Genomic DNA, 18,196 nt, shown 5'->3' on the forward strand with positions numbered 1-18,196 from the left:
TTGTCTCCCCCCCCCACCGCCAGCTGTGCGCTCTGATCCAGCTGCCTGTCCAGATGACCCACGTGGGTGGTGGGGAAGCCCAGGCTGGAAGGAATCTGGGGGTGGGGTGGAGCCAGAGGAAGCCCCGCCCTCCTGCCCATCACCCCCTCGCGCCACCAATGGGGCGCGGCGACACAACGGCCAATCCTGGGAGGGCTTGTGATTTCCATGGCAGCGCCGCAGCGGACAGAGCGGACTAGGAGCCTGGCGAGGCTTGGAGGCACAGCGGGAGCGGCGGGGACAGGATGGGATCGGCGAGGAGACCCCAGACAGGTAAAGTGGGAGCCCCCACCCCTTGCATCGCAGCGGCTTTCCTGTGTTGTGCATGCGACTGATCCCTGAACTCCCGGGGGCGGGTAATCGGGAGCTCGGATCCCATTTAACCGACCGCAGAGCCGAGAAGACGACATCCTCTGTGCCTGCGTGGGTGCTGGCTTGATGCTTCTTACTATTTCTTTCTCGTGCTTTCTATAAACTCTGCGTGGTTGCTTATTCAAAAAACGGGGATCGGGGGAGAGCGTCTCTGAGCATGCACAGATTCCACCAAGCCTGTTTCTTCGTATGTAGGCTTGTTCCCCAACAAAGGGTGCCTCCCACGTGCTCAGGTGCTTTGCCCTTACCCTGATTTTTTCCCCTTTTTTGTTGAAATAGAAAGTTTCTGACCACGCACAGAATTCCCCCACCTGCTTTATTTTAATCTGCTTTTACGCAAAAGACTGAAGCAGTATGTGTGTCGGAACTGTACTCTGCATGTGCTCGGAGGCGTTTTAAGAAATGCTCTTTTAAAGATACCAACCTCTTGAGAAGAGCAGCCAGCCAGCGTTGCCACCGAGGATTTTGAATGACTCAGTTGCCAGCTAAATAATTCATATTTGTGTTTCATTAATTGAGCAGAAAGTTTGTTAAGCCAGAAATACCAGATATTTGTTTGTCTTTGATCTTCTGGATGGTTTCTATTAGAGGTGTTTGTTTAAGATGTAGATAGAAAACCTTTCTGGTCATGTACAATAACTCCATACCCTGTGGTTTTGTTGTTGTTTTTTTTAAAAACTGAGTATAGTGGCCTGTACATGCTCAGAGAAACTCTGTTCTTTGCTGTATTTTTAATCTGCTTTCTGTTGGAAATGAAGGGTGTTTTATACCTGCTGGCATATACAGTGTCTTTGCTTTGATTGTAAATTGATTCTGACATATATGGGGATCTCTGAGCAGGGCATTTTAAATTTAAAAAGATTGAGAAGGGGCCTCTGAACATGGTTAGAATGCCCCTTTGAAGAGAATCCTAACACAGCTTTCAGGAGATCTCCTCCACTTACTTGCAAGAGGGCATCTGTCCCAAATAATCTTTCTTACTATGCCTCATAGCACCCTGCAGCAGGTGGGTTGCATAAAAGATTAAGAGTCTGTAGACACAAACTTAAATGTCACAGGAGATGAGCCGGCTAATTTCCTGTCCAAGCTCGCCCCAGGTGAGCTGTTCAGTCAGTCGGCAGCAGCCCACCCAAATTGGTTCATCCCAAGAGAGTTCAGTTCATTTACTCTTTATTCATTTCACAAGAGTTCCTGCTGCAAATCAATTTAGTCCCCCCCATCATCTCGAGTTAGTCATCTATGATTAATTTATTTCCCGACGTTAATATTCTGCCCGTGAACCCAGATCACCTCCTAATTCAATTTCCTCTGGGTTCGTTACCCACCCAGAAACACTTGAGGTATTTAGGGGGTGTGTGGGGGGGGAGAAATGTGCAGTGGCTTTCCTGCTAGAAACACTCCAGTGTCCCTTGAATATGTGAGTATAGGACAAATTCATGGAGGATTCATGGCTATTGTGTGTCTCCACGGTCAGAGGCAGGAACACTTCTGAATACCAGTTGCTGGAAACCGCAGGAGGGGAGAGGGCTCTGGTGCTTAAATCCTGCTTACAGGTTTCCCACAGGCATAGTTGGCTACTGTAAGACAGAATGCTGACTAGATGGACCATTTGACCTGATCCAGCAAGCTTCTCTTGTGTTTCCTTTCTCCCCACTAGTCCTCTTTGCTGCTGGATCCAAACTGTATCTAGTCCTCCTTCCCATCTCCCACAGTGACCCACCAGATGGTTTGGGGAGGCCTACAAGTGGGGTGTGATTGGAACAGCTTTTGCCTGCAATTCCCCCATAGTAACATCATTCGGAGGTAGACTGTCTCTGAGAGATCTGCACTGGCTCCCAGTACGTTTCCGAGCACAATTCAAAGTGTTGGTGCTGACCTTTAAAGCCCTAAACGGCCTCAGCCCAGTATACCTGAAGGAGCATCTCCACCCCCATCGTTCAGCCCGGACACTGACATCCAGCACCGAGGGCCTTCTGGCGGTTCCCTCATTGCGAGAAGTAAGGTTACAGGGAGCCAGGCAGAGGGCCTTCTTGGTAGTGGCGCCTGCCCTGTGGAACGCCCTCCCAGCAGATCTCAAAGCAATAAACAACTATTTTACTTTTAAAAGACAACTGAAGGCAGCCCTCTTTAGGGAAGTTTTTAATGTCTGATGCTGTACTGTTTTTAATATTCAGTTGGAAGCCGCCCAGAGTGGCTGGGGAAACCCAGCCAGATGGGCGGGGTATAAATAATAAATTATGATGATGATGATGAATGTGGAGCTTGCTTCCCTGTCGTAGCTGCTGATAGCCTTTTCTGTCTCCATATGCTGATGCAGGTCCCCTTTTATAAGTCACAAACAATAGCAGTTTGCTTTAAATAAAAAGATGTTTTTTTTCATAAATGGACGCTGTGCATTATTCCACACATAGTATCCTAGAATTGTCGAGTTGGAAAGGGACCTTAAGGGTCATTTAGTCCAACCCCCTGCAATGCAGGAATCTTAGGTAGAGAATCCATGACGGATGACCGTCCAACCTCTGCTTAAAAACCTCCCGTGAAAGGGAGTCTGCTTCCTTCAGAGGTAGTCCTCTAGGGATATCCGATCCTCTCCCATGAATTTCTTTGAGCTGCGTTTAGTTAATGGAGCCTCCATGTGCAGAGATGGTGTACCTCTGCATACAGTGCACTTGGGCACAAACAGACACCTGCCTTGCCACCGCTGGGAGCAACATGCAGCTGTCAAAGCAAGATGGAATTAATTTGTCCAAATAGTCAGAACCTCAGCTGTTGGAGGCATCCGTCCCTTGAGGGGTGGCTTGGCGGTGCTTTTGGCTGCCTCTGCTTCTTGGTGGGCAGGTCCAAACCTGTGTTTCCTCTCCACCTGCTGCTGTTGTGGAAATGAGTTATGGTAGTTCAGCACCAAACAGCTGCTGGAGCAAGCTGGGGGTGGGGACAGGTGAGAGGGTAGAAGAGGCATAAAGTGAGGGGCTTGGTCAGGTGTGGAAGAAGCGTAAAGAGGGGGAGGTGGGGATGACGAACAGCAGAGCAAGTGGGGGAGGCAGACCCTAATATAGTGGTACCTCGGGTTAAGTACTTAATTCGTTCCGGAGGTCCGTTCTTAACGTGAAACTGTTCTTAACCTGAAGACCACTTTAGCTAATGGGGCTTCCTGCCGCTGCCGCACGCTTTCTGTTCTCATCCTGAAGCAAAGTTCTTAACCCGAGGTACTATTTCTGGGTTAGCGGAGTCTGTGACCTGAAGCGTATGTAACCTGAAGCGTATGTAACCTGAGGTACCACTGTATATATATTATTATATGGCAACAGGGACTTAAAACAGTATCTGGGCACCCTGCAATGGGCTGCGCTGGTGACGTCAGCCCTTCATCTTAATTCCCCAGAGGCATCCGTACATATAAATGAACACCTTCAAATCTTAGGCTAATTTGTCTCATGGGCCTATGGCCCCAAGGTGTTGAAGTGCCAAGGAGCACCCTTGTTTCAGTGTTAGAAACTAAGATCAATAATTTAATCGCCAAATGGCACCTTAAACCTTGGTTACGGTTGCCACAACAGAATGTCTGGGTGCCATTTTTTCTCCATTGATCTTTGTTGTTCATTTCATTTCTATACAGCTTTATATTTTGAAGAATGAATTTCAAAGTAATTTACAACACATTAAAACCATGCAGAATAAAACAAATTCAAGTATCACCGAAAATATTTCAGATCCTTCCCTAAGTGACATTTTGCTTACCCCAGTCGCCAAACTGGCACCCAGATATCTCCCATGTGGTCACAATTGGACCTGTGCCAGACGTAAAAATGTGCCTTGTTAGTATCGAACACTGCCTTGCTCCTCCTGGGGCAAATGGTACCATTACCTGGGTGCGGCTGTTTCTGAGAAGTGTGTCATTTTGACCATGAGAAGAGGCTGCTAGATCACCGGCCAGTGTCCCATCTAGTCCAGCATCCTGTTCTCACAGTGGCCAACCAGATGCTCTTAATGGGAAACCCGCAAGTGAGACCCAAGCACAAGAACGCTGGCACAGACAAGCCTTATTGCTTCTAGCCTCTAACACAGCCTTTGATAGTCCTCCATGAATGTGTGTTGTTACAGGCTGGAGGAGGTTGTATGTAGATTGTCCTGACCACAATTTCTTTCTTTCGTTTTCAGATTTAGCTTCTTCATGGTCTGAATCGTGGACGTGGCCCAAGCGATCTGCTTCAGTTGTGTGAGGCACTGTTCTGCAGGAAGATGGTTGGCAAACTCAAGCAGAACCTGCTGCTGGCATGCCTGGTGGTCAGCTCAGTGACGGTCTTCTACCTGGGCCAGCACGCCATGGAGTGCCACCACCAGATGGAGGAGCGCAGGCAGATAGTCCGCCCGGAGCCGGTCAGGGCCACTTTGAGAGCTGGTTTGGGTTCGCCAGAAAACGCCACCTTGGCCTACCACAAAGACATGCCCTTGATCTTCATCGGAGGGGTCCCTCGAAGTGGCACCACCTTGATGAGGGCGATGTTGGACGCTCACCCGGACATCCGCTGCGGGGAAGAGACGCGGGTGATCCCCCGGATCCTGGCCGTCAAGCAGATGTGGGCTCGGTCGAGCAAGGAGAAGATCCGGCTCGATGAGGCCGGCGTCACGGACGAGGTCTTGGATTCGGCTATGAGGGCGTTCTTGCTGGAGATCATTGTGAAGCATGGGGAGCCAGCCCCGTACCTGTGCAATAAGGACCCCTTTGCCCTCAAGTCCCTGGGGTACCTCGCCCGGATCTTCCCCAACGCCAAGTTCGTCTTGATGGTGCGGGACGGCCGGGCCTCCGTCCACTCCATGATCTCCAGGAAGGTCACCATCGCTGGCTTTGACCTCAGCAGCTACAGGGACTGCTTGACCAAGTGGAATCGGGCCATAGAGACCATGTATAACCAGTGCCTGGAGGCTGGCTTGGACCGTTGCATGATGGTCCATTACGAGCAGCTTGTCTTGCACCCCGAGAGGTGGCTTCAAACGCTCCTCAAGTTCCTCCACATCCCGTGGGACCCTGCCGTTTTGCACCACGAAGAAATGATTGGGAAAGCCGGGGGCGTCTCCCTCTCAAAGTGAGTCGGTTCCTCCCTGGGGTGGGGCATCCCTTGAGGGTTTTCCAGAAAATCTTTGTAGGGAGAAAATTATCTTAAGGTGGTGTAGGGGTCCTTTTGGAGCCACTTTTTCTTGGAGGGAATCTTCTGTGGGGCACATAGGGGTGGCAAAATTTTCGCATCTGGCGACCAATGCTGGTTTCAGATAGTACATGGGTAGATGAGTCTAAATAGCTCTGGACACAAATATTCATGGCCCCCTAGCGGTTATGGTGGCTCATTTACCAGACGTAACGTGTTTAGCATTAACTCTGGAAGTGTATAGTTTGGTCAGAATCGAGTATGCATTTTTAGAGTTCTTCAAAAACATGCATACTTCGTTCCTGACTGACCATCCACTGTATTGTGTGTATCGTAGCTCTAAAGTCTGCACGCCAGGGTGAATTGTTATTGCTAACACTCCTGAAATACTTGCAACCCTACACAGACTATGAATCCCACCAAGCTAGTTCTAACACAGATGCATCCATTTCCCTCATAAACCACTATTAAACTAAACTCTTTCCTAGCACTAACAGAACATAAGATGTATTGAGACTGCGCTCCTTTCACACATCTAATGCATGTGCTCCATTCACACAGCCCTAAAATCTGCCCCTGCTGGGGATAGGTTTAGGGGGCAGGGGGGGCATTCAGCTATTGGGCCTGAACTTCCCCACGCCGCCGCTGCAGATAGTTTGGTTCTACAATATACAATATCTTTATTGTCATTGTCCCATACACAACAATGAAATTGAAAATATTAGCATTTTAATTTTGCTTACCTTTCGTAAGTAAGTATGCCATTTTACGTTCTGTATAAATCTCCACCCCCGCCCTGCTTTACTTCGGTCATATTTGCTTAGGAAAAAGAAACTTAAGATGTGGTTTCCGTAGTAGTCTGAAAGGGCAGGGGAAAGACTTTTGAGATGGGCTTGTCTGAAAGGCTTCTTGAGGTTGGTTCTGGCGTTGAGCACAAATCCCCATGCTCGGTGTATGCTCAGAGGCACCCCGAACCCTAATGCTGTTCACATGTGTGCCTGGCTGAGTTAATGATATTATACTTGGTTCTGAGTGGTGGGCACTGGGGTTCCAGTAAAGGCTGAAGGAGGAGGTCCTGCGGGCTGGAAATCTGATGATTGTGATTGGCACTCTTGAGACACCCCCCCCCCCAGCAGTGAGGACTTCCAGGCCAAGGTTTGGAACTGTTTTTGGCTTGGGATGCTTCACCACGAAGCTGTCTTTGATACTTCTCTTTCTGCAGCCCTTGAAGGCTGCTAAATCCCACCTTTGAAGAGGTGGAAGGGTCCTCTTTTTGTAGGTTTCCAGCCTGTTTTGGAGCCATGCATGAACAGCACAGTCCTTTGCATGTGGACAGGGCATTCTCATTCTCCTGCCCTTCCACCTGCATGTGATAAAAATAGATCTCTTTGGGTGCCTCTCATCTTAGCTGGGGGCTGGCAGGATTGGGAGGAAAATGCCATTTGAGGAACTTCTCTTGATCAGCCTTGCTCAAGTGGCTTGAGGCTTGCGGTGGTACTTAAAAGCAGTTTCCATGGGCTAATCAAGCTCATTAAGACAGTTTGCAAAATATATATGTGTGTCTTTTGGGGGAGATGAACAGGGGAAGAGTTAAAAGAGGGGAAAGGGAGCCCAGTTCATTCCTCCCTTCTCTCTCTAATGATTCCATCCATCTCCCATTACGAAACAATATTTACTTTGAGCTCAGTGGCCTTTGCTGGCGTGTTCCAGCCTGAGCTGTTTTCTGGCCTCTGGATAACCAGGCCTTGTCACTCTGGGCGACTCCGCAGCCCTCTAGCAATTTCCGGGCGTGTTTTTCCTATCTCCCGCGAGCTTGCTTCGAAAGCCGGCGCAAGGGCGTCCAAAAGGAGGCTTTTCGCAGGGAAGGGGTTGGCACCGGCGCAGATCAGCACGGGACTCTCTGTGGCTTGGGGGCATCGCCAGCGTGGCTGCTGGCAGGCAGCCTTGCCATAGCTGAGTGCTGAAAAATTCTGGCGTTTGCCCTCTCCTTGATGGAAAACATCTGTGTCTGCAGCAGCCTCCGAAGGGGGGGGGGGAGGTGTCATTTTCCCCGGAGAGGATCTGGGCCAAGTTTCTTTTCATTACTGTAAGCAAAACCCACAAATCTGCAAGAAGGAATGTGCGACATTTGTGTGTGTGTGTTGGTTTCTTCACTTGCTTATCTTCTCTTAGGATGTGGCGATGGGGGTGTGTGGTGTCTGGATTTCAGTCTGTTCAGACTGACCAGATGGGAAACCTACTGGCCAGAGTCATTCCCTGCTCTCGCTCATTCTAGGATGGAGATGGAGAGAGACTCTGCTCCCATCCTCCTTTTTGATTTTTGTATTTGTTCCCCCATCCAGCCTGGGCTGCTGTGAAAGTGTAGCACCATATTGACAATCCATTAAGGGAGCTCTGTGTCCAAGTGCATCAGAATGCCTGGGATTCTATTTTAATCTGCTGTGAAATCCAAGGATTGGCAGTTCAGGGCAGAGTTTCTGTCTGGAGCAGTGCTTTACCTTGGCAGATGCAAGTTCCCAAAGCTGACGTTGGCTGGGTAGTGAGAGGGAGAGAAGGGCCATAGCCCAGTGGTGTCTCTAGGCAGGGCTGGGAGGGAACCTTGTCTAAACCCTGGAGAACCATGCTGCCAGTCTGTGTAGACACGACTGAGCTGGTTGGGGCCAATAAGGCAGTTTCCTGTGTTTGGAAAGGAAGGCAACTCCAGCCCCCTCCAAATTCTCCTGCCCCTAGCTGTGCTCTCCCTCTTTGCTGGGCTTATCTCTGGCCTCTTTGAGTCATCCATAGAAGAAATTGTGATGTGTGAGCCTTCGCCTGCCCTGGAAAAGTGTGTGTGGTTTAAACTAATTCACGGAGGAAAAACCTATGATGTCTATGTTCTGCCTTCACTGTCAGAGGCTTCTGAATGTCAGCTGCTGGAAACTGCAGGAGGAGAAAGGGCTCTTGTGCTCAGGTCGTGCTTGTGGGTTTCCCTTTGAGGCACCTGGTTGGCCACTGTGAGAACAGGGTGTGGACCAGATGGGCCTGATCCAGCAGGCTCTTCTCATGCACCTTTGGGAAAGCTTCCAAGCCACTATATTCTCCAGAATATACAGAGCAAATCTATGGGCTCTAGGTGGCTGTAGTTTTTTTGTAGCTGTCTTGATGTATTTTTTTTCCAGCAGGCTTCTCTTAAGTGTGCAAATAAAATCCAGTGTTTTGATCAATATATATATATATTAATAAGATATTTATTAAAAAATTTAGAGGTACAAAAAGAAAAAAGAAAAAAACATCATTTTAAACAAAAAAAGATAAAATACAAAAAAAAGAAAGAGCAGAGAATTAAAATCCATTAAGCAAAAAGAAAAAAACAAGGAAAAATACAACAAATCTTCCCATTACTTATCTTTCATTAGCTTGTTTCCCTGACCTCCTCACACCTCCCTTTTTTGTATTCTAGGTCAATTATCCATTTCAGCAAATCCTTTCCCTCTTTTCAAATTTTTGTCCTGTAATTTATCTTAATATTAATATAACTTTACTTTCCCTCCTTTCACCAATTAACAGTCTGTTTTTTCCTAAATCTTTGTAACATTTCTGCTAAAATCACATAAATTCATTCCAACATCCAATTCTAACATTCATTAATTTTGCAATGTTTCTGTAAATAGTCTTTAAATTTCTTCCAATCTTCCTCCACCGACTCTTCTCCCTGGTCTCGGATTCTGCCAGTCATTTCCGCCAGTTCCATGTAGTCCATCACCTTCATCTGCCATTTTGATCAATAGTCATACCTCGGGTTACAGCCACTTTCAGGTTGGGTTTTTTTCAGGTTGCGGACCACCGAAACTTGGAAGTACTGGAACGGGTTACTTCCGGGTTTCAGCGGTTGCGCATACGCAGAAGCGCCAAATCGCAACCCGCGCGTGCGCGCACACGCGAACACGGGTTGCGAACGCTGCGGGTTGCGAATGTGCATCCCGCACAGATCACGTTCGCAACCCGAGTGTCCACTGTACCTGGAAATACATGTATTGCATGTATATCCCACCTTTTCTTCCAAGGAGCACAGGGTGCTGTACAGGTGTTCTCCCTCTCATTTAACCCTCACAACACCCCTGTGAGGTAGGTTAGGCTGAGAGGCAGTGCGTGGCCCAAGGTCACCCAGTTGAGCATCGTGGCCAAATTTGGGAGGTGGAGGTGGGGTTGAACCCTGGTCTCCTGGGTCCTAGCGCAACACACTAACCAAAGCACCATACTGGCTTTAAATGTGATCATTTTTAAAAATAAAAATCCTTTCTTTTGCAGAGTTGAAAGATCTACCGACCAAGTAATCAAGCCAGTGAACGTGGAAGCTTTGTCAAAATGGGTGGGGAAGATCCCCGATGATGTCCTTCACGACATGCCTGTGATCGCTCCGATGCTGGCAAAACTTGGCTATGACCCCTATGCCAACCCCCCTAACTACGGGAAGCCGGATCAGAAAGTTTTGGAAAACACTAGAAGGGTAACAGACAAGGCTTATTGTTACTATAATATTGTTATTTACCTAGAATGATACACTGCACTGTTGGCAAAACTGAAGCATTTGCCCCAAGGAGCATACAGTTAGCATTTGACGTATCTTCATGGTCTTCCACACTCCCCTGCCCCCTCAAAAAAGAGAAAGTGCTTGTGTCAATTTTTATGGTCTTTTCTTTGAACTTATTAAAGCTTTTCAAGTGGCTTTAAGCAGGCTTATTTTTTCTGTTTCTGGAATTTTTTTTAGCTTGATGCTTTGTTTCGCTGCTGATATTTGTTATCTGAGTTGAGCATCTTTGTAATAATTTTTGTTCCTTTGTTAAGTTGCCACATTCATCCTGTCTGAAAGGTACCTGAGAGAAACATATATTTCCCAAGGAGCTTACAGTAGCCTCCATTTTAGCTCCATAAAAACCCAGTAAAGTAAATATGGTGAGAGGTAGTGACTGGGCCAGAGGGACACGGGTGGCGCTGTGGGTTAAACCACAGAGCCTAGGACTTGCCGATCAGAAGGCCGGTGGTTCAAATCCCCACAACGGGATGAGCTCCCGTTGCTCTGTCCCTGCTCCTGCCAACCAAGCAGTTCGAAAGCACATCAAACTGCAAGTAGATAAATAGGTACCACTCAGGTGGGAAGGTAAATGGCGTTTCCGTGCACTGCTCTGGTTCGCCAGAAGCGGCTTAGTCATTCTGGGCACATGACCCGGAAGCTGTACGCCGGCTCCTTTGGCCAATAAAGCGAGATGAGCACCGCAACCCCAGAGTCGGCCACGACTGGACCTAACGGTCAGGGCCCCCTTTACCTAGTGACTGGGCCAAGGTCACTCAGTGAACTCCATAGCTTGTGGGGGGCTATGAACTCGGATCTAACCATATCACTGCACCGGTTCTTAATTAAATCAAAACTTGTGTTTAAAAAGGTTTAAAAGCGCGCTTGTTTTCTTTGAAGGTCTACAAAGGAGAATTTCAACTTCCTGACTTTCTCAAAGGAGTGCCACAGGTAAGGCGCCTTGGAAGCATTCGTCTTGCCTGTTGCACCATAAATATTTTTGGCCCTGTCCATCAACTCATTTGGAGGTGCTTTCTTCATCTTAATTGAGTTTGAGCTAATGGAGAATTTAAAAATACATGACACATGAGGGGAGGAAAGCAACAGGAGGGCAGAGGAAAAATCAAGCTCGGGTACAAATTCTTTTAAAAGTTTTACAGTTCAGATTACCAACCTGCCTTTGGAAATATAACACACAATACTATTCTCCTGTGAAATGAACCCCCTTTTTAAAAAAACCACTTGGTCAAACTCTAGCTTTCGTTCCATCCTTAAATGAGCCGTGGCCCTTTCTTCTCATTGCAGCTGCGGAAGACTGTAGAAAGGAAGCCCCAGGCCAAGATAAAATGATTGAGGAGCTGATGTGAAAGTATAGTAGTGTGTGGTGTCTGTCTTGTGTTTTCCCAAACACGGACCCCCTCGCCCCCCCATTTTTGGCTGCAGGCACTGGAATTGCACCCAGCTCCTTTCATTCATGTGCATGTATGTGTGTGTCTCTGTGTTTCACCTGCTTGGTGCACACAGGGAGGTAGTTCCTTTGGTCTCTCCTGTCCTCTCTGGGCCTCCCTGCCTTGGCTGGCTGTTTCTAACCTGAAGCTGTAGAGGATCTGCCCCTGTTTGGCTTCATATGCTGCCTTGGCTCTGCTCCGCTCCAGACTTTGCGTGCTCATCTCCCCCATAAAATAAGGTGTTGCAGAAGCTGTGTATTTTCATTAGAATTGGCATCTAAGTAAAGTCTCTTTCTCTCTCTCTTTTTTTTTAGTTCATCTGTCCCCCTATAGTCTCACTCAACAAATCCTGTCTCTTATGGAGCCTAAAATAATAATCATTTATGGCAGCCTTTGGCAAATGGGGGCACTTCAGATGGTGTTGTTGGACTACAACTCCCATCAGCCCCCAGACAGGCACTGTGGCAAAACAGTATGCTGGTCTAGACAGAACTGGCAGAGCCCTTTGTATGCTCTTATTAACAGACTTTTTTTGTTCCAGTCTGCTTTTAAGTAAGATGGTTCATAAGGAGCTCTTGCACTGATTGTCCCCCAGCACCTGCTCTTCTGGGGTAGACTGTCTCTGCAGTGGGATGTTCCATTTAGTCACCTAAACCCCAAACCACCAATAGACCACTTTCCCTTCCTCATTTCCATGTATTTCTGTTGTCCTGTTATTTACATTGCTGGCTGTCACTAAACTTTGTGGCAGTGAGTTTCATAAACTCATTCTGCGTGAAAAGCATAATTGAATTGTTACCAGTCAGTTTTATGGGGTGACAACCCCCTCACTGGTACTTGCCTTTTTCCTTTTCCTGTTTACTAACAAGTATAATTGATTTTAATGGACAGCTGGTATTTACTTGTGAAATTAATGTGCCTTCCATCTCTCTCTCTCTCTAGGCTGATGTGCTGAAATAGAAGTCCTGGTGGAGTTAATTGTGCTTAATTGGTAATAAAAGGCAACATCCTGTCTATCAACCTTTGTTTGTTAACACACATTATATGGCTGGGGTGGGGGAAGGTTTATTCTTGCCTTCTGCTTTGAGCCCACCCTCATTGGGCTGTGTTCTCCACAAGCACTCTTGAGATGAGCATGGTAATAAGTGTAAATGTCTGGTGCGTTGTCTCCAGTGAGGGTGAAAACCTTGCAAGTTGTGGTTGAATGTGATGGGCCCCTCTTGGGAGGAAAGCTGCCTGCTGATCACCATACTCTGAGTAGACCCATTGAAATCCACTCTATGCAATTAAAGCAATCTCATGCCATTTAATGCAATTAAAGCACTATAAACTCATGGCTTTCCACAAAGTATCCTGGGATCTACAGCTCCCAGAGTTCCCTTGGAAGAGGAATTGTTAAACCATTCTAGAAACTATATGCAGCATTTAGCATTAGCTGAAAAAAGTAACTCATAGATTATGTGATGCTAAAGGCTCGGAGGACCTTGAAAAATTTTGTTCTGCTTAATGGGATTTTAACAAATACAGACACTCTGAACTCCCTCTCCACAGCACAATTTAAAATTAAAGGTAAAGGTAAAGGTACCCCTGCCCGTACGGGCCAGTCTTGACAGACTCTGGGGTTGTGCGCCCATCTCACTCTAGAGGCCAGGGGCCAGCGCTGTCCGAAGACACTTCCGGGTCACATGGCCAGTGTGACATCGCTGCTCTGGCGAGCCAGAGCTGCACACGGAAACGCCGTTTACCTTCCCGCTGGTAAGCGGTCCCTATTTATCTACTTGCACCCGGAGGTGCTTTCGAACTGCTAGGTTGGCAGGCGCTGGGACCGAGCAGCGGGAGCGCACCCCGCAGCAGGGATTCGAACCGCCGACCTTTCGATCAGCAAGTCCTAGGCGCTGAGGCTTTAACCCACAGCGCCACCTGTGTCCCAATTTAAAATTAGGCTTTCCTAATAGTTTTAAGTACTCTACCATCCCAATATTAAGACTTTTATGGATATACTGTGCTGCTTTTGTGGATTTTTGATATATTGATTTTAATTTGTTGTTGTTGTTTAGTCGTTTAGTCGTGTCCGACTCTTCGTGACCCCATGGACCAGAGCATGCCAGGCACTTCTGATTTTAATTTAGATATATACAAAAAGAATTAGTAGGTTCTGGCTGTCATTGACTCTGGCGCCACCTACTGTTTGGCTCCCTGCCTTCTGCCCTACCAGCCACAATAGGCAGCTGCATCAGTCACTGAGCAGAGGTGCTTGTGTTTGCATGCTGAGCTCCTGTCAGTAGCCCAGAGTTGTGTTAACATATGGAGCTGCTATACACTGAGTCAGGCCATTGGACAATCTAGCCTTGGTATTATCTACACGGACTGGCAGCGTTTCACCAGGGTTTCTGGCAGGAGTTCTTCTCCCTGCCTTACTTGGAGATACCAAGGATTGGAACCTGGGACCTTCTGCATGCAAAAAGGAATGAGTCACTGCCCCAAAGCTGCTGCAGGTAGCCCGCCCTTGAGTTGCACTTGCTGAAATCTTTTTTTTCCCTCTTTTGACCAGGGACATCAGCTGCCTTTTTGAGGAAAGCATTGGGCTGGAATCGTCAAGAACCTGCTGAGCTGTTCTGTTTGTTCAGATTTTTTTCTTTTCATCCTGTGGTTTTTGTTTTGCTTTTTAAAAAGGGGGTATATTTGTGGGAGGGGAAGGGGGTTGTGCACACATGTTAACCCTCTGTGGCATTGACTCCATAGCGGCCCCTCTGAAATGCTGGAGCTATTTTGAGTGAGTGATTCCAGGATCACTGCACCAAAGAGGGTGCACTGCAGCTGGAGATCTCGTCTGTGCAAACCCCTTCAGAACGAGTGGACAGCGAGCAAAAGTACTTTGCTGTGCACACATGCCATTTGATATCCACCATGCTTGTGCAGGAGACGTTCTCCGTGAATTCATCCCATGGCCAAATTCTTAAGACTCGTTGCTGGAAATCCGGGACTGTCTTTCTCCATTTACACAGCTCCTCTGAGGGCCATAGGAGCAGAGATTGTTTGGACTGGGCTTGGAGATGCCTGGGCTGCCTGCCTTTTCTCTCTTGTTCTTGCACCTTAGTTTTTACCAGAGCGGGTTTTTGTAAAAACAAAACAAAACACAGATTTGGAATGTCAAATATGTGATTTTTTTGGGGGGGAAAGGTGTTTCTCTGCTGGTTTGAAGATATTTACCTGTGGCCTGCAAGTGTGTGAGCAGCGGGCTGTGACCACACTGGTGAATGTTGGGTTTATCTGCATGCCTACCCACTGAGCTGACAATAGGCGGTCGTTGCTTGACATGGACAATGTCAGTCAATTGTACGGAGTATCTGTGAGGCAATTATTCCCATGAATGTCATTAGGGGCACAGATCATTCCACACCAGGAGTGCCACCACTAAGAATGCCCTGCTGTGGCTGCCACCTGCTTCACTTCTAAAGACATTGGCATCCGGAGCAGGGCTTCCTGACACAGATCCTAAAGAATAGGTATGTTAAGATCATAAGAAGAGCCTGCTGGATCATGCCAATGGCTCATCTAGTCCAACATCCTGGCCAACCAGATGCCCCAATGGGAAACACGCAAGCAGGACTCGAACACAAGCCTGTGGCTTCCAGCAACTGGAATTCAGAAGCACCACTGCCTCTGACCATGGAGCAAGAGCATAGCCATTGATCACCCTCTCCCCATGAATTTGCCCAGCCCTCTTTTAAAGCCGTCTAGGTTGGTGGCCACCACTGTCTCCTTTGTGATGGGGTTCAGTAGATGCTGCATGACCCAGTGCTTTCTTTGATCTGTCCATAAATTTGCAAGGGAGCAGATGGTCCTTTGGATAACAACTGTGGCTTGGCATGCCAGATCAAAACTTTAAAATGTTTTCTTTACCTTCAACTCTCAGGGACTGGTGTAGAGCGGACCAAGACTCTGTGGTGGCTGAGCATGGGGAATTGGGAATGGCAGCAAATACGATCTCACTGCTGAAAGCTGCCCATGCCAAATTCCCCCTCTGCCTCCCATGTTTACATTTCAGAATTGCTGAGCCCTTGGGCCTCAGTGGTACAGCATCTGCTTTGCACTCAGGAGGTCCTAGGTTCAATCCCCAATGGCAGCATAGAATCATAGAATCCAACTCCAGGTAGGCTTTGGAATCTCCTGAAAGCCCAGGGGAGCCACAGCCAGTCGGCGTAGATGGTGGTTGGACTCTTCTTGGTAGAAGGTCAGATTTCAGTCAGGGTGCAAAGCCCTGCTCACCTCTATAAGCAAAGTAGCCATTTTCCAGTTCAGCCCAAGCTCATCATTCAGGATTCCTATGAATATTGAATAAGGGTAATCCCACATTCGCCACCTCTCAAATGCTATAAAAAATAATAAAAGTGCCTGTTTTCCTGTTTTCCAAATTGACATACTAGAAGGCTTAAGGTCAAGTCTGTAAAGGGTGTCAAAACCCAGAACTATTGGAAGAAAAAAAAAATAAAATGCAATAGACAAGCTGAGGGTAACCTCTGCTGGAGGAAGGAGAATAAGCTGCTTTGGAAATCCTAAATTGCAGCAACACCCAACATAACAGAAAACTGGCCAATATTTTCCTTAACATTTAAAGGCTTATAACTGGTAGACAAGCTTTTGCCAACCCGGTGCCCTCCAGTTATTTTGGACTGCAGTTCTTATCAGCCTCAGTTGTAGTCCAGAACATGTGGAGGACATGAAACTGGTGATGGCTGTGCTAATCCATTTGTCAAAATACCACTTTTTGGCAATTCCTATTTAAAGTTTCAAAACCAGTTTCACTGAGGTATCGACAGACACCCAAGATTAGGAAAGTGTCCTTACAGGTCACACTTGTTCCTTATCATTCAGCTGTGAATTAAAAGGCCAGGAGAAGAGATCTCTCCCCAAATGCACAGAGTTTACAATTTGACTGATCTAAACATCTTTTCATCTTCTGGTCACTCTTCAGAGCAACCAAGAGACTGGACAGGGCAATATAAAACAGAGGTGCAATGCAAGACGTTTTCTCAGACACTGTAGCAACAACCCTGCCATGCCCTCTTCTGTTTGACAGTTCCACAGCTTGAGCTGTAGACTACTCACAACTCCCACCTGGAATAAGGAGAGCTATAATTTTAGCTTGCAGTGGGTGTCAGGCCCATAAAAAAGAAGCTGGCAACCTTGTCCCTGCCTTTTTCTCCCTCCAATAATATTTAATGTACAGGCGGACGTTGTTTTAACATTGGTGGAAAACCAAAAGATTTGCATTCTTGGTGTTTGGCACATTGAGAGCAAAAGCAGGCAAAGTAATGCATGCAATTCTTGCCTTACCTTAGTAGTTTATTTTCCGGCTAGAGAAAAGTCAGAGTTTGTTCTACAGCTACACCTCTTCAGGACAAGCAGGAGGCATCATTGCAGTGCAAGAAAACATTCCACCCAGGCAAAACCACCTAAAGGGTGCACAGCAGGGCTGGCAAGGGTGTGTGGCTCGATAAGGCAAAACTCATTCTGGGGGAAATTGCTGAAACAAAAAGGCAGAGGATCTCTCACCCCATTTTTACACAACAATGAAAGGGCCAGTAACCCACTCATCAGCTGCACCTTTTAATGTCAGATAGGGAGAATGATCTTTCAAGAGCCATAAAATATGCTTCTCCTAAATAAGACGTTCATTGTTAGCAAAGCTGTCAGTCTTATACTAGGTTTTTCTGAATGTGTTGTGTGGTTATAAACCGCAGCAGGAGAGGGTGCTCTTGTGGTTGAATCCTGCTTTCAGGTTTCCCATTGAGGCACCTGCTTGGCCACAGTAAGAAGAGGATGCTGGACTAGATTGGCAGCTGGCCTAATTCAGGAGGCTGTTATGTTCTTAAATTCTTAACTGGCATATGCCTTGGTAATGCTGCTGCCATTTATAAATAACATTTCTTAAAAAGCATTGTTGTATGACCCCACCCCCAACGCCAATAATCATTATCTCTTTATCCAGGGAATGTGAATGAAACAAACCAGCTTAATTTTGTGTGCGTGTTTAATTCTAGTTTTCTTTCATTTGTTGTTTTTCTTTCATTTTTTCGTTCTTGTGTGTTTTTGAAGTGTATGTTCTTGTTTAAATAAGTAAAAAAATGTTTTTTAAAAAATACTGCTGCCATTACCAGTATTTCAGGACCGCTGTATGTATTGTTTTTGTGCTATTGCAAAACTGACAAAGTTTCAGGAAGCATATGTAATTCTAGTCATGTGTATTTAAAAAAAAAAAGTTTTGCTGATTTATTCGAGCGTCATTGGTAATTCTATTAAGTACACAGCTTCGGGAATTTTCTGATTAAGTGGCCTATAATTTGTTTTCAAAATAAAAAACTGGTTTGTGTGGACTATGCCCATAAATGTGTCCTATAAATGAATATAATTCAGCAGGGGAAGATTTTCCCCATTTGCTGTGGGGAAGTGGATGAAGATTTGGTCGCTTCTCCATCATTATGGAAGGCTGAAGACAAAAGAGGCCTGCATCCTGTTGCCATGGAGACGGGATGAGTCAAGATGGTACCCGCTCAGACAGTAGGCCGAAAGAAGAAAGCGACCCTCTCTGTCTCTATGGCAGCAAGAAAGCCGCAGGCTCACCGCTTCTCGTCGCTATGGGA

The 18,196-nt window shown here is 46.9% G+C and overlaps 1 protein-coding gene and 1 long non-coding RNA gene across 6 annotated transcripts in view; one reads left to right on the forward strand and one right to left on the reverse strand.

The window, feature by feature from the left end:
- Nucleotides 1-18,196, reverse strand: part of LOC309358035 — a 143,182-nt gene that overhangs the window by 60,645 nt on the left and 64,341 nt on the right. The gene's annotated exons all lie outside the window — the stretch shown is intronic.
- Nucleotides 174-14,707, forward strand: TPST1 (tyrosylprotein sulfotransferase 1). 5 transcript variants are annotated; one of them, XM_081890594.1, is made up of 7 exons: nucleotides 174-312; nucleotides 4,570-5,495; nucleotides 9,843-10,041; nucleotides 11,005-11,055; nucleotides 11,410-11,481; nucleotides 12,495-12,543; nucleotides 14,104-14,707. In XM_081890594.1, exons 2-5 carry the CDS (start codon nucleotides 4,651-4,653, stop codon nucleotides 11,452-11,454), a joined length of 1,140 nt encoding a protein of 379 aa, XP_081746720.1. In that variant the 5' UTR covers nucleotides 174-312; nucleotides 4,570-4,650; the 3' UTR covers nucleotides 11,455-11,481; nucleotides 12,495-12,543; nucleotides 14,104-14,707. The 5 variants fall into 5 exon arrangements, with proteins under 5 accessions (XP_081746720.1, XP_081746719.1, XP_081746723.1 ...); XM_081890593.1 differs by having other exon boundaries at nucleotides 11,410-11,473; XM_081890595.1 differs by lacking the exon at nucleotides 174-312 and adding an exon at nucleotides 439-462 and having other exon boundaries at nucleotides 11,410-11,473.

This window comes from Podarcis melisellensis (assembly GCF_964234715.1).
Source record: "Podarcis melisellensis genome assembly, chromosome: 15".
In the NCBI taxonomy this organism is placed as follows: domain Eukaryota; kingdom Metazoa; phylum Chordata; class Lepidosauria; order Squamata; family Lacertidae; genus Podarcis; species Podarcis melisellensis.

Coding starts and splice junctions, on each gene's coding strand:
- TPST1 (XM_081890594.1), top strand. CDS start 4,651: ATGGTTGGCAAACTCAAGCAGAACCTGCTGCTGGCATGCCTGGTGGTC. Junction 5,496..9,842: donor GGGGGCGTCTCCCTCTCAAA/GTGAGTCGGTTC, acceptor TTTCTTTTGCAG/AGTTGAAAGATCTACCGACC. Junction 11,056..11,409: donor TTCTCAAAGGAGTGCCACAG/GTAAGGCGCCTT, acceptor TTCTCATTGCAG/CTGCGGAAGACTGTAGAAAG.